The sequence below is a fragment of the Emericellopsis cladophorae genome, assembly GCF_022114955.1.
Source record: "Emericellopsis cladophorae strain MUM 19.33 chromosome Unknown NODE_3_length_1261782_cov_116_963312, whole genome shotgun sequence".
Classification (NCBI taxonomy): domain Eukaryota; kingdom Fungi; phylum Ascomycota; class Sordariomycetes; order Hypocreales; family Bionectriaceae; genus Emericellopsis; species Emericellopsis cladophorae.
In genome coordinates this window covers 444,665-470,501 of record NW_026250928.1, presented here as the reverse complement: position 1 = coordinate 470,501, position 25,837 = coordinate 444,665, and the positions used below count along the sequence as shown (strand labels likewise).

At 56.7% G+C, this 25,837-nt stretch overlaps 6 protein-coding genes across 6 annotated transcripts in view; 3 read left to right on the top strand and 3 right to left on the bottom strand.

Annotated features, from left to right (window-relative positions):
• Positions 1 to 12,453, top strand: part of J7T54_007935 (amino acid adenylation) — a gene marked incomplete at both ends in the record, with an annotated part of 35,931 nt that extends 23,478 nt beyond the window's left edge. The window contains one exon of the mRNA XM_051502512.1: positions 3 to 12,453. Within this exon, the coding sequence (XP_051365697.1) occupies positions 3 to 12,453 (12,451 nt within the window). The remainder of the gene's footprint in view (positions 1 to 2) is intronic.
• Positions 12,454 to 13,741: 1,288 nt separating this feature from the next.
• J7T54_007934 (Nicotinate-nucleotide pyrophosphorylase [carboxylating]-like protein) lies at positions 13,742 to 14,704 on the top strand (the record flags this gene model as incomplete). Its single annotated transcript, XM_051502511.1, has 2 exons — positions 13,742 to 14,573; positions 14,628 to 14,704. 2 exons carry the CDS (start codon positions 13,742 to 13,744, stop codon positions 14,702 to 14,704), a joined length of 909 nt encoding a protein of 302 aa, XP_051365696.1.
• A 160-nt stretch (positions 14,705 to 14,864) lies between these two features.
• J7T54_007933 (calcium-translocating P-type ATPase) lies at positions 14,865 to 18,813 on the bottom strand (the record flags this gene model as incomplete). The annotated part of the gene is made up of 6 exons (XM_051502510.1): positions 14,865 to 15,476; positions 15,532 to 15,747; positions 15,794 to 16,909; positions 16,961 to 17,391; positions 17,444 to 18,583; positions 18,753 to 18,813. 6 exons carry the CDS (start codon positions 18,811 to 18,813, stop codon positions 14,865 to 14,867), a joined length of 3,576 nt encoding a protein of 1,191 aa, XP_051365695.1.
• Positions 18,814 to 19,742: 929 nt separating this feature from the next.
• Positions 19,743 to 21,183, bottom strand: J7T54_007932 (uncharacterized protein; the record flags this gene model as incomplete). Its single annotated transcript, XM_051502509.1, has 3 exons — positions 19,743 to 19,898; positions 20,011 to 20,827; positions 21,080 to 21,183. The coding sequence occupies 3 exons, from the start codon at positions 21,181 to 21,183 to the stop codon at positions 19,743 to 19,745; spliced, it is 1,077 nt and encodes a 358-aa protein (XP_051365694.1).
• Positions 21,184 to 21,214: 31 nt separating this feature from the next.
• J7T54_007931 (uncharacterized protein) lies at positions 21,215 to 23,504 on the bottom strand (the record flags this gene model as incomplete). The annotated part of the gene is made up of 6 exons (XM_051502508.1): positions 21,215 to 21,682; positions 22,036 to 22,266; positions 22,317 to 22,761; positions 22,815 to 22,936; positions 22,995 to 23,170; positions 23,471 to 23,504. The coding sequence occupies 6 exons, from the start codon at positions 23,502 to 23,504 to the stop codon at positions 21,215 to 21,217; spliced, it is 1,476 nt and encodes a 491-aa protein (XP_051365693.1).
• A 369-nt stretch (positions 23,505 to 23,873) lies between these two features.
• J7T54_007930 (uncharacterized protein) lies at positions 23,874 to 25,710 on the top strand (the record flags this gene model as incomplete). The annotated part of the gene is made up of 7 exons (XM_051502507.1): positions 23,874 to 23,970; positions 24,024 to 24,267; positions 24,323 to 24,839; positions 24,904 to 25,013; positions 25,076 to 25,327; positions 25,383 to 25,452; positions 25,510 to 25,710. 7 exons carry the CDS (start codon positions 23,874 to 23,876, stop codon positions 25,708 to 25,710), a joined length of 1,491 nt encoding a protein of 496 aa, XP_051365692.1.
• Between the last annotated feature and the right edge of the window lie 127 nt (positions 25,711 to 25,837).

The following is a 25,837-nucleotide window of genomic DNA, read 5'->3' as shown; positions in this document are numbered from 1 at the left end:
AGCAGCAACCGAGTCCTCCAATTTTCCAGCTATGTGTTCGACGTCAGTCTGTCCGAGATCCTGGAGACTCTTGTTCTCGGTGGCACGATCTGTGTACCCTCGGATCAAGAACGCCTGGAAGACATTGTGGACTTTATTCAACGCGCTCGCGTCAACACAGCCATGTTGACGTCGTCCTTCCTCAAGACTCTAGACGCCGATCAACTCAAGAGCTTGAAGACATTGATGCTTGTTGGCGAACCTCCCACCAAAGATGCTATTCAGACCTGGCAGCCTCGCGTTGACGAACTAGTCAACGCTTACGGTCCCTCCGAAGTATCCGTCTTCATCGGCTCCCACACGTATACCGATCCCCAAGAACAGTCGACCAACGTTGGTCGCGCATTCAGTGGTAACATGTGGATTGTCGAGACGGATAACTACAACAAGCTCGCCCCCATCGGCTGTATCGGCGAGATCTTGATCCAGCGCTACATGGCCCGCGGCTACCTGAACGACGAGGAACGCACCAATGCCTCGTTCTTCCGCGAAGTTGCATTCCTTCCGCCACCGGCCGCTGATGACCCAAGGAAATTCCACAAGTCGGGCGATTTGGCAAGGTATAATTCCGATGGGACAATCAACTACCTCGGCCGACGTGATACTCAAGTCAAGCTACGTGGATACCGCATTGAGCTTGGCGAGATCGAGTACAATATCCAAAGGGCTATGCCTAACGTTGAGCACGTGGGCGTCGATGTTGTCACTGCCGCTGACCGCGAGACTCTGGTTGCTTTTGTCAGCTTTGTCGATGACCAAGCCCTACCCGCGGGCCAGCTTCCCGAACCTATCTCAAACATGACCGACGACTTGAAGGCCAGATTCGCCAAGGTATCTGATGAGATCAGCCAGTACCTGCCCTCGTACATGGTGCCCACACTCTACTTGCCTCTCACTGACATGCTCTTCAACACCTCTCTCAAGATGGACAGGAAGAGGCTCCGTGACCTTGCCGGTGCCTTGTCTCAGGACGACGTCAGCAAGCTGTCGCTGGGCACGGAAGACAAGGTCGAGCCTACCACACCCATGGAGCTCAAGCTACGTGAGCTGTGGTCTGAGGTTCTAAAACTGGAGGTTGAGTCCATCGGCAAGAACGACAACTTCCTCCAGATTGGTGGCGATTCAATGTCAGCCATCAAGCTCGTCTCTACCGCGCAGAAGCATGGCCATGGACTGACAGTCGCCAATATCTTCAGCAACCCAAGGCTGTCCACCATGGCTACTATCGTCGGCAAGCTGCAGAAGTCATACGAGGCTAGTCCCTTCAGTCTTGTCCCCTTTGACTTTGGCGGCACCGCTGAAGCCATCCGCGGTGTTTGCCAACTGCCTGAGGATCAGGTCATTGAGGATGCCTACCCATGCACGTCTCTGCAAGAGGGTCTGATGGCCCTCGCTGTGAAGACTCCTGGCTCATACCAGGCCAAGCTGTCCTTCCGCCTGGGCGAAAACGTAAACATTCCGCGCTTCCAGGCCGCTTGGGAAGAGACGGTCAGGTTATGTACCAACCTCCGCACTCGCATTATGCCCGTGCACGGCAAAGCGATGCAGATTGTTGTCAAGGACGATATCGAGTGGGCGCTCAACGAGGACAACAACGCAGGCTCCTTCCTCTCCTCCATTCACGACTCACCCATGGCTTACGGGTCTCGTTTGTGCCGATATGGTATCTGGCACGAGAACGGCAAGTCGTATTTCTTCTGGGGTGTTCATCACGCTGTGTATGATGGTTGGACAATGGGCTTGATCATGCGTACCCTATACAGCACCTACCGCGGCACTGAGATGCAGCCACTGCAGCCATACTCGGGCTTCATCAAATATACCGAGGAGATGAGCGAGACAGAAGCTCAAGAGTATTGGAAGGATCAGTTGAAGGGGGCTAATCGGGCCACTTTCCCTCCTGCGGCCCGCGCGCAAGCAACCAAGTCTGGCAACGTCACTCGCAGCCTGACACAGCAGATCGACTTCCCCTCTACAACTGACGGCTCAATCACCAAGGCTACCATTGTCCGCGGTGCCTGGGCTGTCATCCTTGCCAGGTACTGCGACACGAACGATGTCACGTTCGGCACCACCATCAGCGGGCGCCAAGCGCCAGTGCCTGGTCTTGGTGATATGCCTGGCCCAGCTATTGCCACTGTACCTGTTCGCGTGAAGCTTGATCGCGATCAGTTAGTCGCTGATTACTTGCACAACATCCAGTCCCAGGCTTCCGAGATGGTAGCCTTTGAGCAGTACGGTCTGCAAAAGATCTCCAAGCTGACGGCTGAGACCCGAGAGGCTTGCAACTTCACCAGTCTTATGGTGATTCAACCTTTCTCTCCTGTGGCTGCCATGAACAGCGAAGGCGAGCCAATCTTGAAGACCAACGAGGAGCGTCTCGCCGACGAGCTGCTGGAAGGTTACTTCAGTTACCCTCTTGTCATCCAATGCGCTGTCTCGGAAACCGAGGTCAGCCTGGACATGACCTACGACTCATCGGTCTTGGCTGAATCGCAGATTCGTGGCCTTTGCCATCACTTCAACCAGGCTGTCAAGGAGCTACTCCCTGAACGCAAGGATCCACTCAGCGCCGTCAACATTGCCGGAGAGTGGGATGTGCAAGAAGCGTACCGCCTCAACGGAACTGGCCCCGAGCTTATCGACTCTTGCTGGCATCACATCTTTGAGCAAAATGCTAGAGAGCAGCCCAACGCTCCCGCCGTCATTGCGTGGGATGGTCAACTGACATATGCCGAACTTGACCATGCTGCTAATCGTTTGTCTCATCACCTGATGAAGACTTATGACATCAAGAACGACGAACTAATTCATGTCTGCTTCGAGAAGTCGGTTTGGTATTTCGTGTCCATACTGGCCATCAACAAGGCGGGTGCCACTTTCGTGCCTCTGGATCCCTCGCACCCCGAAGCTCGTTTGCAACAGGTTGTCAACCAGACCGGTGCTCGACTTGGTCTTGCTTCGACCAAACAATGGTCCCGCTGCGCCGAGCTCTTACCCAACATTGTTGAGGTCCATGGTGACCTCGACGAGAAGCTCAGGGCTGAAGCTCCCGAGACTTCCCATCGTGGTCCAGTCGATAACGTCTCACCGCGCAACGCTGCCTACATTCTGTTCACGTCAGGCAGTACTGGTGTGCCCAAGGGCTTCGTGATCGAGCACCGCTCCCTGAGCACGTCGCAGATCAATATGTGGCGCCGATTGCGCATGGCCCCGAACGTCCGTATGTTGCAATTTGCCTCGTACGTGTTCGACATGTCGATTGGAGAGACGATTCCTTCCTTCCTTTTCGGCGCTTGTGTCTGCGTACCGTCGGAAGAGACTCGTATGAACGGCTTGGTGGAGTTTATCAACAAGAACCAGATCACTTGGCTCTTCCTCACCCCGGCCTTTGCGCGTACTCTTCGCCCTGCCGATATTCCTTCCGTGGAATTCATTATCCTCGCCGGTGAAGCGGTCGGACAAGACATCCTCGATACCTGGTTCGGCAAGATCCGTCTTGTGAATGGCTGGGGTCCGGCTGAGACCACCGTTTGCTCAACGATCCACGAATATGCCACCCCTCACGACTCTCCCGGAACTATTGGAAGATCTGTGGGAGGATACACCTGGATCGTCGACCCCGAAGACCCTCACCGCCTAGCACCCATTGGCACTATTGGTGAGGTTATGATTCAAGGACCAACCCTCCTCCGCGAGTATCTCGCCGATCCTGCCAAGACGGCTGCCGCCACCATAGATACGCTACCGTCCTGGGCACCAAATACAGATGATGAAGCTTATGGTCGGTTCTACAAGTCGGGTGACTTGGCCTACTACAACCCGGACGGGACCATGGAGTTCAGCTCACGCAAGGACACGCAGATCAAGATCCGCGGTTTGCGTGTCGAACTCGGCGAGGTCGAGCATCATATCCTCAAGTCGCTGACTGGGGTGGTCCAAGTCGCTGTGGATGTGCTCAAGACAGAAAATGCCACGAACCTTGTGGCGTACTTCTGCTACAACGATGACCCCAGTCTGGCTGATATGGTGGAGGACCTCTTCATGCCCATGACGACCGACATGCAGAGTCAAATCACGGAGATGGTCGCTGAAATCTCTATCGCCCTGCCGTCATACATGGTGCCGACGCTCTTCGTGCCATGTCACTACATGCCTTTCATCACCTCGACCAAGTTGGATCGTAAGAAGCTGAAAGCTGAAATCAGTTCCTTGAGTGCCGAAGCTCTTGGGCAGTATTCCCTTTCCGACACCGACAAGAGACCCCCCGAGACGGAAATGGAAGAGAAGATCCAGCAGCTGTGGGCGACAATTCTCAACCGGCCGCTCAACACCATTGGCCGTGATGATAGCTTCCTACGTATTGGCGGTGATTCGATCTCTGCCATCTATCTTGTCACGGCTGCCCGTGATGCCGGAATCAACCTCACAGTCAAGATCATCTTCGATGACCCCAGGCTTTCAGCGATAGCCTCAAAGGCTGCTGTTATGGAGGCTGACAGTCATGCAGAAGACATCAAGCCCTTCAACCTCCTCAATACACAGTTGTATGAAGCTATCTTCACACAACAACCTCGGGACCAGTGCGAGCTGAGCGACAACCAAGTCATCGAAAACGCCCTGCCTTGCACTCCCCTCCAATCAGGACTAATGGCTCTCTCGGCCACCAAGCCTCGCTCATACATTGCCTCTTGGTTCTACAGGCTTCCTGAACACGTTGACCCTCAACAAGTCAAAGATGCATGGGAGCAGACGGTCCGTGTCTGCACCAACTTGCGTACGCGCATCGTCCACATGATGGGCGCCCCTATTCAAGTCTTCATCCAGGACGACATTCACTGGGAAGACACTGAGGGCATGAGCTTGGCCGGCTGGATGGAAGAGGCCAATCGTACCGAAATGACATTCGGCAACCGGCTCTGTCGCTACGCTCTTCTGCAAGACACCGACGGGCAGTGGTACTTTTCATTTGTTGCCCACCACGCCATTTACGATGGCTGGTCCATGCGTGTGATCCTTAGCGCATTCGCCGACGCCTACAATGGTTCCAACGACATTGTTCTGCAGCCATTCGACAATTTCATCAAGTACATTCTGAGCATGGATCAGACAGCTGCCAGCAGCTTCTGGAAGGGCCAACTCCAGGACGCCGAGCGCGCCGTGTGGCCTGCCGCGCCCGCCAAGAACGTCAAAGCTAACACGCGCAACATGCATAGTGTCCTTGAGCTCCCGCCTACGGTGGACCCGTCCATCACCAAGGCCACGATTGTGCGTGCTGCTTGGGCGTTGGTCTTGGCCAGGTACTGCAACGCCAACGATGTCTGCTTCGGTAGTGCCGTCTCCGGCCGCAATGCACCTGTCCCTGGCATCGGCGAGATGGCCGCTCCTGTCGTCGCTACAGTGCCCATCCGAGTGATTGTGGACAAGGAGCAGACTGTCACTAGCTTCCTACAGGGCGTCCAGTCTCAAGCCTCCGAGATGATTGCTTACGAGCAGTTTGGACCTCAGAACATTGCAAAGCTCGGCCCTGAAATGCAGGAAGCCCTCAACTTCAGCTCACTGCTGGTCGTGCAGCCTTTCCAGAGCATGTCCAGCATGGGTAGCGACGCTGAACAAGTGCTGATTCCCGTGGAAACCGACGAGAAGCAGGTGAACGCCAGTCTCGAGAATTATACTGTCTTCCCATTGGTTCTACAGTGCTTTGTTTCGGACGAGGTGGTGGAAGTCAACATCAGCTACGACTCCAACACTGTCTCCGAGATACAGATAACGAACTTGACAAACCACTTGCAGCAGACTATCAAGGAGCTCCTCACCAAAGTTGACGAGCCGGTCAACAAGATTGATATTTCGAGCCAATGGGACATTGACCAGGCTCACAGCTTTAACGCTGAAGAGCCCGAGATCATTGACTCGACCTTCAACGACATCTTTGCCAAGCAAGTGGAGGCTAACCCTGGCGCCCTCGCGATCGAAGCTTGGGATGGCCAACTCACGTACCGCGAGTTTGATAGGGCCACAAACCGCCTCGCGCATTTCCTCATCCAAGAGTACGGTGTACAGCCCCATGACTTCGTCCACGTCTGCTTTGAGAAGTCTCTTTGGCATTTCGTGGCGTGTCTCGCTATCAATAAGGCTGGCGCAGCTTTTGTGCCCTTGGACCCTACGCATCCGCCTCAGCGCCATGCGCAAGTTGTTGAGACTAGCAGGTCCAAGCTTGTGCTTACCTCGTCCCAGTACGCTGGGAGGATGGCGCCTTTGCTCGACAACGTCTTGGAGGTCACCCTGGAGCTGAACACGCAACTCTCCCAAGACGAGCCCAAGAGCGCAAATTCCCCTGATGTCACGGTTTCCCCAGACGCCGCCATGTACGTCGTCTTCACGTCGGGGTCAACAGGTACGCCAAAGGGTATTGTCACTGAGCACCGCGCCTGTTGCGTCTCACAGGCTGCTCTCGGCAAGCGCCTACGGATTGGACCAAATGTCAGGATTCTCCAATTCGCCGCCTTTGTCTTCGACTTCTCCATCGGCGAGATCATTTGCACCTGGATGAACGGGGCGACTGTTTGTGTTCCCTCGGACGAAATTCGCATGAACAGCTTGGTCGAGTACATTGCCGAGAAAGATATCAACACGCTCTTCTTGACGCCAGCTATTGCCAGGACCATCCGCCCTGCCGATGTACCCAAGGTCAACCTACTCTGCGTCGGCGGCGAGGCTGTTAGTCGCGACGTCCTTGAGCAGTGGCACGGCCACAGCCGCATTGTCATCGCCTGGGGTCCTACCGAAACCTGCGTCATTGCCTGTACTCACGAGATACAGAAAGAGGGCGAATCGCCGCTTACAATCGGAAGACCTGTGGGTGGCTACTTGTGGATTGTCGACCCCGAGGATCCGACCAAGTTGGCCCCTGTGGGCACAGCTGGTGAGCTGGTCGTCCAGTCGCCCACGATTATGCGCGAGTACCTTGACGACCCGGAGAAGACAGCAGCGGCGGTCGTCTTCGCTGACGGCCTGCCCGAGTGGGCGCCGAAGAGATCCAACCCCTTGTGGTCGAGGTTCTACAGGTCCGGTGACCTCTGCCACTACAATGCTGATGGTACCATCGAGTTCGCATCTCGGAAGGACTCCCAGGTCAAGATCAGAGGTCTGCGCGTGGAGTTGGGCGACATTGAGTACCACGTCCGCACCAACCTGCCTCGCGTGGAACAGATCGCTGTCGACGTTTTCAAGACCGACTCTGGAGCCAGTCTTGCCGCCTTCTTCTCCTATACCACCAAGACGGACGCCACTGACACCACCAACGAGGTCTTCGACACCTTTACCAACGAGCTCCAGGCTGAGGTCTCCACTATGGTCAATGACCTTAGCAAGTCATTGCCTCCATACATGATTCCGACCTTCTACATCCCTTGTCACTTCATGCCGACAAGCACAGCTGGCAAGCTGGATCGCAAGAAGCTGATCAAGCTCATGGGCGATCTTGATGACAAGCAATTGGCGGCCTACTCGCTTGACGATGCTGAGAAGAGGGCTCTGGAGACCGTGATGGAAATCCGACTTGCCCAGATCTGGGCTACCTTGCTGGGCAAGTCCACCGAGGCCATTGGTCGGGACGACAATTTCTTGCGTATCGGTGGTGACTCCATTGCTGCTATGCAGCTCGTCACCCAAGCCCGTGACGCCGGCATATCCATCACGGTCAAGGAGGTGTTTGACGACCCCAGCCTCATAGGGATGGCCTCTAATGCGACGGAACTGAAGGAGGGCGCCTCATCAGGCCGACCCAAGCGTTTCAGTCTCCTGACACCTTTCCAGAGACAGGCCATCCAGGGCCAGGGTATCCGCGACCAGTGTGGCCTGTCCCGTGACGATGTCATTGAGGATGCCTATCCCTGCACTGCGCTCCAAAGCAGTCTGATGACCTTGACCATCAAGCAGCCTGGAGCGTACATCATCAAGCACATCTACAAGCTGTCTACCCAAGTGGACGTCGACCGCTTCAGGAACGCTTGGAGCAGGACAGTCGAGATGTGCGACGCGCTTCGCACCAGAATCGTCGACATTGAGGACTCGTTCGCCCAGGTGGTCATCGAGAACGATGTCCACTGGGAAGAGGTGTCCGACACTATGGATCTTGGCTCATTCATGAACTACACCAAGACCATCACGATGGGATACGGGTCACGCCTCACCCGCTACGCCATCGTGAAGGATACAGATGGCGCCCATTACTTTTTACAGATCATCCACCACTCGGTGTTTGATGGCTGGAGTCGTGGCCTGCTGATGGCGACACTTTACAGCAACTACAAGAACGAGGAGCCGTCCCCTGTCCAGCCCTACTCTGGGTTTATCCAGTACGTCAGCGAGATGGATCTCGAGGCGGCCGGCGATTTCTGGAGGCTACAACTAGAGGGCGCCAAGCCTGCCACGTTCCCTCAGCTTCCTGGTCCTGAAGCCGCCAACAAGCCTCGCGCCACCGAGCGGGTTACCAAGAGCATCCAATTTGGACCCTCGCTCAACAAAACAATCACCAAGGCATCCATCTTACGTGCCGCATGGGCCTTGGTGCTGGGCCGCTATGGCGAGACCGACGATATCACATTTGGTGCCACCATCTCAGGTCGTAATGCCCCTGTTCCTGGGCTTGAAATGATGGCTGGACCTGCTATTGCTACGGTTCCCGTCCGTGTGCAACTGAACCCGGAGCAGACCGTAGCCGAATTCCTCCAGGCCATACAATCTCAGGCCATGGAGATGACCGCCTACGAGCAATTCGGTCTTCCCAAGATCACGCGCATCAGCCAGGACGCCAAGGAAGCCTGCGACTTTACAAGCCTGATCACCATCCAGCCTGGTCAAAGCAGCCACTCCAACAGCGCGGCTGACGAGGAAGCCTTGTTGAATTTTGACGCCTCCAAGATTGGCGACGCGATGAACGAGTATTTCAACTACCCCCTCGTCGTCGAAGCTGCCCTTCTCGACACCCACGTCGAGCTGGTCTTGACGTTTGACGCAAACCATATGAGCAGGGACAAGCTCACTGCCCTGTCAAATCACTTTGACCACTTTGTCCAGCAGCTTCTGGTATCGGAAGACGAGCCAGTCGGGTCGCTGACGGCTGCTGGTCCGTGGGATCTCGAGCAAATCATCAAGTGGAACGACTATGTCCCCGAGGCCGTCGACTCTACCCTGCCTGATCTGATCAGCGAGCAGGCCAGGACTGCGCCGGACCACGAAGCGCTTTACTCATCTGCGCTGTCTCTCACCTTTGGCCAGCTGGAGGCTCTGTCCACCCAGCTGGCTGATTATCTCGCTGAACTTGGCGTGAAGCCTGAGACGCTTGTTCCCTTCTGCATGGAGAAATCCCCCTGGGCTATTGTTGCCATGGTCGGCATCATGAAGGCTGGCGGTGTCTTCATTCCTCTTGACCCCGAGCACCCTGTCAGTCGTAGGCAGGGTCTCATCAACCAGGTTGGTGCCGAATACCTGGTTGTTTCCCCCTCAACACGCGCTTCGTGCGACGGCTTGGCTCCCAATGTGGTCGAGCTATCGGCTGCTCTGCTTGAGGGGCTGTCGCAACCCACTCAGCGGCGCTTCAAGCCTGAGCCCACCAACGGTGCCTATGTCCTCTTCACCTCTGGCTCCACGGGTACACCCAAGGGTGTTCTCGTGGCCCACAAGGGCATCGCCAGCTCCATTGCTGGCCAACGCAAGATGTTCGACTTTAGAGGCTACAGGCCACGCTTCCTACAGTTCGCCAGCTTCATCTTCGATGGTAGCATTTTTGAGATATTCACGACGCTCACGGCTGGTGGCACCGTCTGCTTGCCAACAGACAGCGAGCGCATGCAGCACACTGCTGGCTTCATGGAGCGTGCTCGTGTCGACTGCGCCATTCTTACACCGTCTTTTGCCCGAACCGTCCGTCCTTCCGATGTTCCCACCCTCGAGAAGCTCATGGTGGCCGGAGAGGCGCCCGGCAAGGATACAATGGAGACCTGGTTCGGTCGTGTGAAGCTCATCAACGGATACGGCCCCTCGGAGACTTGTATCTGCTGTGCGGCTCATACTTATGAGAGCGCGGACACGCCTCCCACCACGATTGGTCGTGGTGTGGCCCATGTCAACTGGATCGTGGAGCCAAACAATCACAACAAGCTCACTCCCATGGGCTGCATCGGTGAGCTCCTGGTACAGGGACACGCTCTTGCACGCGGGTACATCAATGACCCCGAAAAGTCAGCGGCCGCGTTCGTCACGGACGTCGACTGGATGCCGGCTGCCTTGGCAGGCAAGTTGCCGCAAACATTTTACAGAACTGGTGATCTGGTGCGGTACAACTCGGACGGTACACTGGAGTATCATGGACGTCGGGACACGCAGGTCAAGGTCCGTGGTCAGCGCATGGAATTGGGTGAGGTCGAGGATAGGATCAAGAAGGCTTCGGATGCTATTGAGCATGTGGCGGGGCTAGTTATTCGACACAACAATCGTCAGACTCTGGTTGCAGTGGTCACCTTCAAGGAGGCCGAGGCATCGTCTGACGATGGCTCTCGCTTCCTGCCGATGGATGACGAGATGAAGAAGTACCTCTCTACGCTCACAGAGGCTCTTCGCAACTCTTTGCCAGGATACATGGTCCCGGCCATGCTCCTGCCGATCAAGCAGATGCCTTTCTTCGGCGCTTCGATGAAGCTCGACCGCAAGACGCTTCAGCGTGTCGCGGACAGCCTGACCCAGGACGAGCTGGCAACATTCTCTTCGGCTAGTCACGTCAAGACACCGCCCACTACCGAGGTGGAGTTCAAGCTCCGTGAGCTCTTTGCTCGCATTCTGGATTTGAGTCCCGAGGAGATTGGCAAACACGACCAATTCCTGCAGATTGGCGGTGACTCCATTCTGGCCATTCAACTATCATCCCTTGCGCAACAGAATGGCATGGGCCTCACGGTGTCTCAGATCTTCAAGGACTCCCGGCTGTCTGCCCTCGCCGAGGGCTCATCGAGCGACAACAACTACGGCAGCTACCCCACGGAGCCCTTTGAGCTGATGCCAGACGACAGCGTACTCGATGTTCTCCGTCGCGAGTGCAACCTTGCCGATGACGCACAGTTTGACGATGTCTACCCTGCCACCAGTGTCCAAGAGGCCTTTATGGTTGGCTCCAAGAAGATCCCTGGCACGCTCCTGGCCACCCGTCTCTGGCGCCTGGGCTCTCACGTCGACATTCCCACCTTCAAGGCCGCGTGGGAGCAACTGTTCCAGTACTTCCCCAACATGCGCACTCGCTATGTGATGCACACGACAGGCGAGACGATTGGTGCTGTGCTACAGGAGGAGCTGACCTGGGAGGACACCACTGGCTTCAGCGTCCACTCGTACATGGACTACGCGGCATGCAACATGAAGATGTGCTACGGCACCAGCCTGTCGCGCAATGCCATCATCGAGGAGGATGGCGAGTATTTCTTCGCTTGGTTCCAGCACCACGCCATCCTGGACGGATGGACCATGGGTCTCGTCATCGACAACCTCTTCTCCACCTACCACGGCATGGAGCTGCGCCCGCTCAAGAACATTGCCAGCTTCGTCAAGTACTGCAAGTCACTGGACGAAGAAGCCATGGCTGACTACTGGCGCGACGAGCTCTCTGGCTGCCAGCGAACCACATTTCCACCAGAGCGTACCCCAACCACGCGCCTCCGCCACGTCACCAAGCACCACCCGAACATCATCAGGCTGCCCGGTGCTTTCAAGAACTACGACATCACTTCCAGCACCATCATGACGGTGGCCTGCGCTGCCATGCTTGCCCACTTTAGCAAGCAGGACGACGTGACCACCATGACTGTGTCGTCCGGTCGCCACGCCCCCGTCGAGGGCCTCGAGAAGATTCCCGGCTGTATCACAGCACGTATGCCCCTCCGCGTGCGCTTCGATCACAACCAGACAGTACAGGAGCTCCTCAAGAAGATCCAAGACGACGCCACCGACCGTGTCGCCTACGAGCAGTACGGCGTGCAGAACATGTCCAAGCTCGGCACCGAGATTGCCAATGCCATCAACGACACAACGAGCGTCTTCTCGATGCAGCCCTGGCATCAAAAGACGGCTGCCAAGGAAGGGCTCGAGGTGGACGAGGAGGACGAGGACGACATCAAGCCGCTCCTCCAGACGGCGCACGACAAGTACTCGCTCGCCGAGACGTCTGACGGCTTCTTCACGCAGTCGCTCATTGTGCAGTGCTGGACGGCCGAGGAGGACATTGACATTGAGACGTACTGGAACTCGGAGGTGCTCACGGATCTGCAAGCCGTCGCTGCGAGTGACTACATTGGCAAGGTGGCGTGCGCGTTTGTCGAGAATATGGACAGCCCTGTTCTTGAGGTGCTGCGGAAGATGGGTTAGGTGTTTTTTTTTTTTTTTCTGGTTTTTTTTTTCCTGCTTTTCTTTCTTTTGTTGTTATTTGGATGACGGCCTTTGGTTAGCTAGATGAATCATATTTTCTGTTCGAATCTCACTTTGAAAATTAGAGGTTGTCACACTTGGCCATCCAGCCCCGTTCGGAGCCTGTTCCTAGCAGCTCTTGTGAGTGTGCCCCTTTTCGGGCTGTCTACATCACATCATGACTCCTGAGCTACCCGGGACCGCGTAGCCGTCTTCCACAGCAGCATCCCAATGTATGCGATCAGACTATGCTCTTCCCGATTTTGAACTCAAGTGCCAAATGTAGGGCACAGCTACTATGATCAATTCTTGAATGCCGAGCCACTTCACCACGTACGCAACTTGGTCAGAGCCGAAAAGTCATGTCGTGTCTCCGACGTGCAGCTGTGGTATCCCACGATACTTGTGTGAGGTTGGCTCCTCAGCATTTCCATTGCTTCTGCCTCTTCGACCAAGCCCTTCTGAAGGAGGTGGTTGACTTTGTGCTCTCGAAAGATATCGTACAGTGCTAGCTTGGGCCGCTTGATGAAAATGTCCGATGGGAGCGAACATGGTGTATTTGAAGTCTCCGGTGTCCTCGTCAGTTTCTTCAGACACCCAGAGCAGCCCCTACCAGCTGGTCGCCTGTGGCGCCATAACGCAGGGATAGTGAGGGTGTGTCCTGCCTGGACAGCTCCTGAGATACTCGAGTCGCGTTCGTTCCGGCTACCGAGTGTCAATGAACATGAAGTTTGAGTCCGCGCACGAGCTTGTACGTAGTATAATGAAAAGGGGACGGTGAAAGGATTGGTCAGATCCAATGATGTGCGGGGCTTGTCTAGATCCTGAACAGGGGAGGAATGGCAAGTAGTCATTGGTCAGATTGACACCATCTGGACCCATTCCTTCGCTCCTGGCTACCCGAGACCACGTCCGCGTGGCTATTGTGATTCTCTGTATTTCTTCACATTCCAATATGAATTTGAGTATGAAATAATAAGCGGGAAACAACGAACTACAATATTCATAGTTCCAATATCATATCATACACTGCATCAGCTTTTGGTTTTTAGTGTGGTCGCGCAACGCAAGGACCAAAGTTAGACTGAAGAACGATGCCGAGGCGCCGACTCTATCCGATTTGTGCCTCTGGAACTTATCCGCCGCTCGTTTCTATCCGACGCTACCAGACGTAGACATTGTTACCTTCGGCTCACTTGTGCATCACGGTTCCCATAACATCTGCTCCGGCTCACAAGAATAGCGCACAATGTCTGGCCAAACCATTGACGTGCCCCTCGAGCGGGGCATCCCTGCCCACCTCCTCCCTCCCAGCTGGAAAACGTCTGTGACAGCGTGGCTAGCCGAGGACACACCCTCGTTCGACTACGGTGGCTTCGTCGTCGGGGATGCACCGCGCGAAGCCACGCTCTGGGGCAAATCAGCCGGTATTATCGCCGGGCGGCCCTTCTTTGACGAGGTCTTTACGCAGTGCGGCTGCACCGTGGAGTGGTACGCGGAGGAAGGCTCCCGGCTCGACCTCAGCAGCAATGGCAAGCAGAAAGTCGCCACTGTCCGAGGACCCGTGCGAGGCATCCTCCTCGGCGAGCGCGTCGCGCTCAACACCCTCGCGCGATGCTCGGGTATCGCCTCGCAGAGCAAACTCCTCGTCGACAAGCTGCGGGACGCCGGCTACAAGGGCATCCTGGCCGGCACGCGCAAGACAACGCCCGGCTTCCGGCTCGTCGAAAAGTACGGCATGCTCGTCGGCGGCGCGGACGCGCACAGGATGGATCTGAGCACCATGGTCATGCTCAAGGACAACCACGTCTGGAGCCGGGGGAGCATCACCGATGCCGTCCGCGCCGCCAAGGCGGTCGCCGGCTTCAGTGTCAAAATTGAGGTCGAGGTGCAGAGCGAGGAGGAGGCGGACGAGGCCATCACTGCGGGCGCAGATGTCGTCATGCTGGACAACTTCACGGGCGACGGTGTCAAGGTTGCCGCCAAGAGTCTGAGGCAGAAGTGGCAAGGGAAGAAGAGCTTCCTGCTCGAGGTGTCGGGCGGGTTGAGGGAGGACAATGTGGGCGCCTACGTCTGCCATGGTAAGACTTCCCATCTTTGCGTGCGTTGGGATTGATGCTAACATGGTTCCACAGATATCGACATTATCTCGACGAGCTCGATTCATCAAGGTGTTGGCTATGTAGACTTTTCTCTCAAGATTGAGCACTGAGTGCTGGAATGTAAGAGTAATGATGCATCATGGACTGACTCATGTTACCGGGCAAACGAACATCTTCATCGTGAAACATGTTAAATGGCGCTGTCGGGGTATCTCGAAAACGAAAAACAAAACGCTCTAATATAACAAACCAAAACAAATACAGGGCATGCTACTCCGCAGCCGTGATCCGTACCATGGGCGCTTCCACCACAGCAGGAGCCTCCTCTTCATCCTCGCTCTCCCTCTGCTTGTCGTTCTTCGACAGCCTCCGGAACAACCTTCCAAACGGGGACCACATGGCCCTGCACATCCTCCCCAGGAAGTGGTAGGCGATCACAAAGGGGTATCCGACAATCCTCGCAATCGCGGCGAACCACGCGTCGGGGAACAGTCGGATGAGCACACCGCACGGCAAGCTGAAGAAGCCGAGGACGAGCGAGATGGCCCACTGCGTGCCGTCCAGACCATCCTCGTGAATCTCAAAGGCACGACCACCGACGAAGATGATGAGCACCTGCAGGCCGACCATGAGGATGACGATGCCGATGAAGAAGTAGTTGCGGTGGATCCCCTCAAAGATATTGAGATTGTTATCCAGACGACGGTTATTGAACAATTTGAAGATCTGCATCCAGACAAACGTATTGAAGATGACGGTGTTGAGCTGCAGCCTCTGGTCGGGATCGCTCATGTCGTAGTTGAGAATGCTGCCACCGGCAAAATACAGGACGAGCGTGACGGTGAGCTGGAAGATGGCCTGGCCGACAATCATTTTCCACATCTGGGTACGTTAGCGTGATGAGTTTTATCCCATCGTAGTGGAAAAATTCACTTACATTGTTCGTGATCAAGGGCTTGTCCTTGCCTTGCGGCCGTCTGTTAAGGATCTTCTCCGTGGGCGGATCCGTGGCCAGGGCCAAGGCAGCAAACGTATCCATGATGAGGTTGATCCAGAGCAGCTGGACAGCGTTGAGCACAGACTCCATCCTGGGCGAATAGACGGCCGAGATGAAGGCGAGCAAGACGGCCGTGATGTTGACCGTGATTTGGAACTACAACCGTTAGGAAAGTCACAATCGAACTGCCAAAGTCACGTACCTGGAGGAACTTTTGGACGGCGTCGTTGACAGCGCGTCCCCACTTCAACGCGGTGATGATGGACGCAAAGTTATCATCCATCAGGACGATCGAGGAAGCCTCCTTGGCAACCTCCGTACCCGAGATGCCCATCGAGAAGCCCACGTCCGCTGCCTTGAGCGCTGGCGCATCGTTGGTCCCGTCGCCGGTCACGGCGACAGTCTCGCCCAGCTTCTTCAGCCTCGTCACGAGAATCCGCTTGTCCTCGGGCGAGGACCGGGCGAGGACCTGCAACTTGGGCAGGGTGGCATCCATCTGCTCCTCCGAGAGCGCCCTGAAGATGGGGCCCTCCATGACGATGCCGCCCTCTTGGAAGATGCCACACTCCGTCGCAATGGCACGCGCTGTCGTCATGTTGTCGCCGGTGACCATGCGCACGACAACGCCCGCATGCTGCGCCTTGCGTACGGCTTCGGGCACGCCTGGACGCACGGGGTCCTGGATGCCGACGACACCAAGGAAGACGAGGTCCTCGAGGAGGGATGCAAACTCGACAGAGCCCGTCTCGGTCAGCCGCGCCGTCTTGGGGGGCCACTGCTCATAGTCGCGGTACACGAGACCAATCGTTCGCAGCGACTTGGCGGCATAGTTCTCAATCTGGGTGCGGAGAGAGTCCTTGTCGCTCGCCGTCAGGTCGTCCTCCTGCAGCGTCTCGAAGTTTGCCATGGATGAGCAGTACCGCAGGAGAATCTCCGAGGCACCCTTGACGAGGAGTCGGTACCCTTTGCCCTGGCGAAGCTTGATGACGGCGCCCATGCACTTCTTGCCCGAGTCAAAGGGCATCATCTGGATGACTTCCTCGTTGTTGCGGACTTGCCCGAGGGCCGCGAGGCCGAGGTGGTCTTTGGCGAGTTGGAGCAGCGCCGTCTCCGTTTTGGAGCCGACAAAGGTAACGACGCCCTCCTGCTCGCCCTCGAAAGCGGTGGCGTTAATGGCGACCGACTGGATCAACAGGTCCTTGGTGGCTTCGGGTATGTCCCTGGCCCAGGAGGCGATGCTCTCGTTCTTGCCAGCGTCGGCTGCCGAGAAGCTCGTTGATCCAAATGTGCCAGCAACCACGGTCATTTTGTTAGTTGTCTAGGCTTATCAGTGTCTGTTTCTTACACCGAACAAGTTAAAGACTCTTACCAGTGTACCTGTCTTGTCGGAGCAGATTGTGGTCGCATTGCCCATGGTCTCGCAGGCGCGGAGCACGCGGACCAGGTTCTTCTCTTTCAGCATCCTCTTCGTTGCAAAGGCCAACGCCAGGGTCACGGCCAGCGGTAGACCCTCGGGAACGGCGACCACGATGATGGTGATGGCCACAATCAGAATGTCCATGAAGCTGGATGCCTTCTTCTCCGGGGATCGAGAGTCCCCCGGCAACGAGGCACCAAAGCGAATGAGGAGGATGACAAAGAGCAGGCCCGCGGCGGCGGTGCCCAGGTAGCCTATGGCCAATGCGAGCTTACCAAGCTTCTTCTGGAGAGGTGTGGTGTCAATCTCGGTGCGGACCGACATCATAATCTTGCCAAAGCTGCTGTTGACGCCCACCGAGGTGCACACAAACGTGCCCATTCCTGTGGGGCCCTGTTAGTTTGCGGACTGTGATCTCAAAGCTTCTTGACTCACCTTCTAGCACTTTGGCACCCGATATAATGAAGGGGTCCAGGCCGTGGCCGCTATGACCTTCGTTCAAAGCCTTCATCACAGCCTCACCGCCCGTCTTCTTGAGGGCGTCCGACTCGCCCGTTGCGGACGACTCGTCGCACCGAATCTCGTGTCCTTCGATGAGGACGCCATCCACGGGCACGAGATCGCCGGGCTCGAGATGGATCACGTCACCCACGAGTACGTCGTTGACGTTAATCATGGCTGATCGGCCCGATCGGATGACCTTGATCTCTCGCTCTTCCTTCTTGGCGTTGAGCTTGACAAAGGCACGTTCCTTTTGCCAGTCGTTAAACGAGCCGACGCCGACGACAATGACAATGGCGACGACAATGGCCACGCCCTCCACCCAGTCGAGCGCGGGGGGGGCTCCCTCCTGGTGGTCGACGCCCAGGGTCTCGTATAGCCCGAGCGCCAGCGAGATGACCGCCGCAACGGTCAACACGATGAGGACCATGTCGTTGTAGGCCGCCCACATGAGTTTCCAGAACGGCGTTGCCTTTTTGGCCGGCAGGGCGTTGCGGTCAAAGACCCGTATGCGTTCCGCAAAGCTTTCGCCTGCCGTGTTCCCTCCGTGGTCAATCTTCTTGGGGATGACAGACTCCGAAACGTGGACTGCCTGCTCAAACGTGACCGTGCTAGTGGCGCCCTTTTCATCCACGCTCAGGCCACTGGTCAGATCTGTCTGGAGACCTTTCTCGAGTCCTCGCAGGCCACCGAGCGCGCGAAGCGCCGATAACGACTTGGGGTTGAGAAGCTTGTTCAGCTGTCCCGGTGAGAAGGCGTATGGGTTGTTGTCGACCGCAAAGTCGGCTTCTGTGCCTGGGTCGGGCCGCAGGGCCACGTCCGGGTCGTCGAAGCAGGTCGAGCTCGACGACATGCCACCGGAAGACGCCAACGTCCCCGCGGTGGAGGAGGGCGTGAGAAGGCCGCCTTTGGTGGAGGAGGAGCGGCGACATGATGTGTCGAGCGTGAGCTGGGGAGGCGCCAATGAATCGCCCGCCATGATCGCAGCTTCTGAGAGATGGGGATATGCTGGAGCTGGCTGGGCAGGGAATGTCGTCTCAGAGAGGTTGAGGTCGACGGAAGATCGCAGGCAAGCTGGGGGTGTGTCGTGGCGCCGATGGACGAAGGACTATAAGTCTGTACCCAGGGCTCCGTGGTGGCTGTGCACAAAGTCTAAAGCTTCCAATCCATCAAGTTGCATACAGCCTACGCAACGCTAGAACCGGGTTTGCTCGAGGACCTTGGGGAGCACGAGGCAGAATACCGAGCATGTGCAAGACAGTGAGTGAGGGTCCTGACTCCTGTTGAGTTGAGAGCTTGGTCATTGATGAGCTGAGCTGCACTGCCCAATCTGACACAACAGCGTCAGATTGAGCAGCAGACAATCAGACATGGAATCAATCGGTCGTGCTTCGCCCATCTTTCCGGCAGTGGCGGCTTGTGGGGGGATCCCGAGTCGAATCAGGATGGCATCCAACAGTGAAGGCGGAGGTTTGGTGGCCACATTCAAGGGGGCAGTGCAAAAGAAGCGAAAACGTTGAGAGATGGCCACGTGACTAGACGGCAGCGTCGTGCCTTGCACCCGCGAGCCATCCATCGTGAGATGGGCACCATAAGAGTTCTAGCCCAATCTAGAGGACACTGGGAGCTTGATTTCAGCTCATGGCAATGGGCACTGCCCTTCTCTTCTGCTGATTCACGTCACGTTGAGACAAAGATCAAGGCGCAATGGAGCGGCGGATCTCGATGGTGATGGGCAGTGCTGGCTGTGGAATGCGGGTTAGGGAAGTTTCCGACGGAGTTTGCGGCATAATACATGTGGAATACTTGCAGTACTTTACGCAATATGACAGCATCATATGTTTCATGGGAGACACCAACCCTACCACACGCATTTCACGTCGAGATGTTCTGCTCATTCCACCTGCAGGGTAGTCATGAACCTCACGAGATGACCAAACATTGAATAATGTGCTCCGTGTTCAACGGAAACCTCGTCAAGGCGGAACATGTGCTCTGTGATTAATGCAATAAAAGCACTGCCTCAACTGGCAATATTGCGGTCATCAAAAGCCCAAGGCTTTGTTTACATGATTTCCCGCATCCATGCTCTTGTTCAGCGCCACGCAATGAAAAGGGGCTGTTCTGGACTTCTGACCTCTGACCCACGACATTGAGTCATTGACCACGTCAGCTATTCAGTCCGCTCAGCATATGTGTTACATTTCATAATGCAGTGTCTCAAAGGCAGCCCTCAGAGCCGAAATACACTAAAGTCCGTGATCCTCTCCTCGAGGGGCAGCGCGAACTCCACCACGAAGCGCAGCATCCAGTTGTCAAACCCATGCGTCGGGTGGTTTCTGGCGCTTGCTGGCAGGCACATTTCTTGGAATGAAGTCAGACGATGGATCTAGGGGTTGAGACGAGTCAGCAAGGACATGGAGAGTACAGCATCCACTACAAGCTTGGACGCAAATATTGACAGACAAAGGGAGAGAAGAAGGGAGAAAAGAGGATCTTACCATCTGTGCTATGAGCTCCGGCCAGTACCGCTCAAAGTCGACGAGGACCTCAAAGTTGGAGTTGAGCGCGCCGCGCGCGGACGCCACCTCCCACTCGTCCCCGAAGAGCAGCGTGTGCAGCAGGACCGAAGACGAGACGACAGTCATGTGGCTCACGGTCGGGAAGAGGGCCTCGCAGCCTGCGTGGTCGCGGCTCATCTTGACGAGGTAGATGTAGGCCCTCGCGCACTGCTTGCAGCGCTGCACATAGGTCTGCACGGTCTGGGCCTGCGGCTGCCGATGGGCTAGGTACAGAAAGTAGAGGAGAAGCGAGTAGTAGTTGTACGCCAGGTGCAGAGACACAAAGGGCCCGCCCGTACCCCTCTGGCGATGGAGGTGGAAGTTCTCATCGGTCATCTTGTCCCCCAAAGGTACCATGTCCTCCCAAGCCGCCAGCCTTCCGGCAATGTCCATGACAGTCGCCTCCCGCTTGTGGCTGGGCATGTTTCCCTGGGCGCAGCGTCTGTTTAGATCCAGCACGGGGCCAAACAGCTGATGCAGGCCGACCATGTGCGCCCAGAGACCGGGCTTCCAGGGTACGGAGAGCGCCATGTCGGTGGGATCTAGAGCGTGGAAAATGTCCTCGTCCATGGGGAGCTCGATGCTCTTTTGAAAGTCCTCGAGCTGTCGCGAGAGACGCAGGCCAGAGGAGAACCACCGGTCGGCGGCAAAGAGAGTCCACCACACGCGACGCTTCATCTCGCGCTCCGCAATGGGGCTCTCCGTGTCGGGGGCAGAGAGGTCCATGATTTCCGCCATGCCAAGGGCGAGGCACCAGCTGGTCCAAGGCTCAAAATCGAAGCAACGAGGGCGAGTGCCCATTTACTTGCTGCCACGAAGCACTCGCGGCTTCCATGACTGTCCTAGTTTTTTGTGACGATTAATTCGCATCAAGAGACTCAAGACTCAGCAGACTGTGATTATTGATGGACAACGGCAAGTTTTCGGCAGCAAAGAAAAGTTAATTGACTATCGAACTAGGACTCTAGGACCATAAATCTCAGCTCCCACTGCTTAACACCCCAATCACACCGTCAGGATGACAATCTCAAAAGGCTTGGTAAAGGCCACCTCAAAGACGCCCCTCTTGCCCGTGATCCTCCGCGTCGTGATGCTGTGCTCGTCCCCCCCCATACGACGATAGCTTGTTGCTGCTCATCTCGCTCTACGCCGTAAAGGCTGTCAGCTCAGTCGTGCAGGCGCGCGAGCCCTTGACCTGAACCTTCACCGAATTCTCCGCGCCCGTCCCACCATTGTAGTTGACCATCTTGAGGACAGTCCGCCGACCCGCCTTGGTGGCTGACCACCAGACAGGGCCCAGCCCACCCTCTGTCGCCTTGGCGGGCAGCGTATCGGTGCCAACGTGCGCGGCAGACAGCTGCTGCAGGTAGTAGCTCATGGAGCGCAGGATCTCGTTGGCCGTGTGCTTGATGACGGCGACGGTGTTGGGATTCTCGTCGTACTGCTTGATGAGCGCGCCGTACACGAACTCGAGGATAATGTACGAGTTTCTCTCGATGCCAAGCAGCATGATGGCCTCCCTGGAGGGCATGCCAAATGTCTGCGCCCCAGTCTCGGGTCCCGTGGCGCTGCCCTCGCGGATGGACGCGTACTCGCCCACAAAGACGGGGTACTTGCGGCTGCCTGGTCAAAGGTGTTGTACAGGCTGGCAAAGTGGTTCTAGTTGTCGTAGATGTGCAGGTCGACCATGCCCCCGCTGCCCGTGTCCGGTGAGGGCGACGGGTTGATTTTTGAGACCACGTTCATGTCTGGTGCTTTGCGCGGATGGCGTTGTAGAATATGTCGAAGCGGTATGCGTAGTATGAGGCTTGCCCGCCGTTGAGGTAGTGCTCGTTACCAATCTCGACCTAATCAACCTGGAAGGGCTCCTCGTATCCGAGCTGGACGCGTTTGGCCCCCATTGGCGTCGAAGCGTCGCCCTATTTCGCTACTTAACTTATGTGACTCTCCAGGGGGGGACCTTACTGTCAAAAACTCGAGCGAGTCCATGGCCGAGTCCATGTACGGCTGCAGCTCATCCTCGGGAATCAAGTCGCCGTTGAAATAGAGACCGTTGAAAATACCCAGGACAACGGTCAGGTCCATGTACCTGGCCATACGCATCTGCTCGACAAGTCCGAAGCCTTGCGTCTCAATGTTGCCCCAGACACCGAGCTTGCCAACGCGCTCCTCCAGGGGCCCAATGGTCTCGTTCCACTTGAACTCGTTCCGCGTAACAGTCCCTCCATGTTGTTGCCTCCAGACACACAGATCCAGCTGGCCTTGAGGTCGGCCAAGGTCTGGGCGAGATCCTCCCTCAGCCCGTTGTCGCGGTTCTGGCAGGTCTTCTTGAAAAGGCTGAGCAGGTTGACGTATACGCTCTGGCCCACCAGCCGGCTTCCATCAAAGACAAAGGAGAAGGTGTTGTTGGGCGTGCTGGCGCTGGTTAGGGGCTGGAACGTGGGGAGGTGGTGCTGGACCCATTCCTGGGAGGCGTCTTGGCTGGCCTCCGTCTTGGCGGACGACAGCTTCTCGCCCGTGAGCGTGTTGGTGAAGAAGCACTCGACGCCGCCGCCATAGTCGCATCGCAGATAGAAGCTCGCCGCATACTCCTTGGACGCGTCCACGTGGAACCCCCAGAACCCGTCGTTGTAGAAACCAACGGGGCCTGTAGTGCCCTCGGGTACGTCCATGCGCATCTGGTACATGAGGCTGTCGGAGAGAGCCGTTGCCGTGATGTCGATGCTCAACTCCACGTCGCCTACCGGATGCCAGAACTCCCTGTTTCTCTCGAAGCAGGCCCGCCGTCCAGGACCAGACGGCCCTGGAACGCACGGTTGCGGATCATCTCGCCGTAGAGTCCGCCATCGCCCGAGTGATAGATTTCCTGCGGCAATTGTTAGACTGGGACTATAAAAATAGGGGCGAGTCAGGGCGTGGCGAACCTCGTAGAGAAGACCGTACAGCAGCGGGCTGGACGCGTTGCCTCCGTTGGGTGCAACTTGAAGACGCAGAGACGAAGCAAGCTTGCAGAGGAGCGGGAGGGCAGCAAAGAAACGCAGCGCGGCAATAATGTGAGCGGCAGAAAAGGACGTGTCGTCTGAATCGTTGTTCCTGGCAGCTGAACTTGAGGCTGTCTCACTCCCCGTACTTATAAAAGAGGCCAATGGGAACCTGTACTCGAGTATCTGCCGGACACCGCTGCTGAATCGCCTAAAGAAGAAGCTCACAACCACTTTTCGGGTCCTGATGTACCCAAGAGGCACGTTCTCGTCGTAAACGAGCCACAAGCTCACCGTCTATAGTCTGCGCCCTCTAGTCTTAGACTGCCGGCCTCGTCCACAAAATCAGCTCCCTGGATCGATCCCCCACACATCTGTCAAGCGGTCCGCAACGAGTCAGCGGGGATTCGGAGGCGTACCCCGGGTCTGTGTCCTCATGGCGTGGACGTGCATTGGTGCGTGTGTGAGGCCGCGAGTTCGCACTGGGCTCGAGTCCAATCTGGGCGAGAGACTCGAGATGGCTTCATCACTGGCCCTCTCCCAGTCCCAGTTCCAGACTAGACTCCCTGGGCAGAGTCACCCTCGGTCTAGCTCTGGCCGTGCACCAGCGTGCCAACCTCTAAAGCTCGCGTCGACACCTTCGGCAGCGTCTGATCCGGGCGCGCATTTAATAAGCCCCAGAGCGCGTCTCAACTCTCGAGAGCCAAGGCTCAGGCTCAGCACACTCCGATCCATTTGATCTTGACCACCCTCGCCAAGTCTAGAGTTCTACTGCTGTATCTGCTCGCCTAACGTCAAAAAAGAAAAAAGCACACAGTCGCCATGGCCCTGCCGTCCAAAGTCTACCAGGTCCTAGTCGGCGTCTTCGCTGCCCTGAGCTCGTTCCTCTACGGCTACGACTTGACCATTGTCGCAGAGGGTTCGTTCAATTCTCTCTACCATCTCCCCATTCCCCCCTCTGACCAGTCTCAGTTGTCGTTAGCCAGTCCTTCAATCGCAAATTCCACCCCAGCGTCGACGAGATCGGCCTCGTCGCCTCCCTCCTCACCGCTGGTCCCTTTGTCGGAGCCGCCCTGGCCGCCACTACCAGCGACTTCCTTGGTCGCCGCGTCATCATCGGTACGGGCGATGTCATCTTCTGCCTCGGCGGTGCCCTGCAGACAGGCGCGGAGAACTATAGCTATGTCATTGGCGGCAGGTCCATCAGTGGCTGCGAGTACGTCTCGAGAAGGACAGACATGGGCTGTGCGTGCAGTGGCTGACTCCTCCAGTGTCGGCATCCTCGCCATGATCATCCCCTTGTACCAAGCAGAGCTGGCACACCCGGATATCCGAGGCCTCGTCACGGGCTTGCAGCAGTTCATGCTCGGCGTTGGTGGCGTCTGCGGTGCCTGGATCAGCTACGGCACCTACATCGGCTTCACGAACGACCGCCAGTGGCGCATCCCCTTTGGTCTCCAGATCGTCCCTGCCGCGCTCCTCGCGGGTCTCATCGTCTTCTTCCCCGAGTCGCCTCGCTGGCTGATCAAGAAGGGCAGGTCCGAGGACGGTCTGCGGACGCTGGCCAGACTCCACTCGGCCGGCGACACCGAGGATGTTTGGGTCATCATCGAGCACCAGCAGATCCAGGACTCGGTGGCGCACGAGTCTGAAATCGAGGCCAAGTCGTACACAGAGCTCTTCCGCGACCGCGCCAACTTCCGCCGGGTGGTCATCGCCTGTGCCATCCAGGCGGCCACGCAGATGACGGGCATCTCGACCATCCAGTACTACTCTGTCACCATCTTTGTAAGTCCAAATCCCTGCCGCGTCAAGTTTATACGTGTCGCTTATACCTGACCCCGACCAACAGGCCCAAGGCGGCATCAAGGGTGAAGACACCCTTCGATACCAGGCCATCAACTCCGTCATTGACCTCATCAGCGAGGACCTGATCATGCTCTTCAGTCGACAAGACGGGTCGTCGCACCATCATCATTGCCGGCAGCCTGCTCATGTTTCTTACTTCTTACCTACATTGTTAGCACCGTCCTCATGGCCATGTTCCCAGCCTCCGCGAACAGCACCGGGGCCTATTGGGGCTTCATCATCATGACCTGGCTCTTCAACTTCTGCTTCTCTAGCATGGGTTCTCTCTGTGCGTATCCCCCTCCACTTGGTAAGCCCATCGGATCACTTACCGACGAACTAGCCTGGGTCATCCCCGCCGAAATGTACGACAACCAGACACGCGCCAAAGAAGTTGCCCTGGCCACCATGGCCTCTTTTGCATTCAAGTAAGTCCACTGCGTCGGCGAAGTTCCAGGCCGAACTCTTGCTGACGCTGCGCAGTACCATGATCGGACAGGCTACGCCCCTCGGGATGGCCAACGTGGGCTGGCGCTTCTACATTCTCTTTGTGGTATGTGCTCCTCGATGTCTCTCTGTTTTCACCTCTTTCTGACACGTCTGCCTGTAGGTGACCAATATCACCGACGCCCTCTTCTTCTGGTCATTTCTCCCGGAGACCGGCAAGGTGCCGCTCGAGGAGATGAGGCGTCTCTTTTCCGAGTCGCCCCTCTTTGTCGGCAGCAGGGAGACGAGCCAGTATTTCACCCCCAATGCTTCGCAGCTGGCCCACGAGCTCGACGAGAAGCACCAGGTCACGACTGTGGAGTAAGCGAGTACTGTTGTGAGGAAATTTCGGGTGACGATGCCCCAGTGAGGCGGAACGAAGCATGTCGTGGTGCTTTTTGTTGCTAGGAAGATGTAGCTGTAATGTCCATGTACTATTCAACTCACCCATC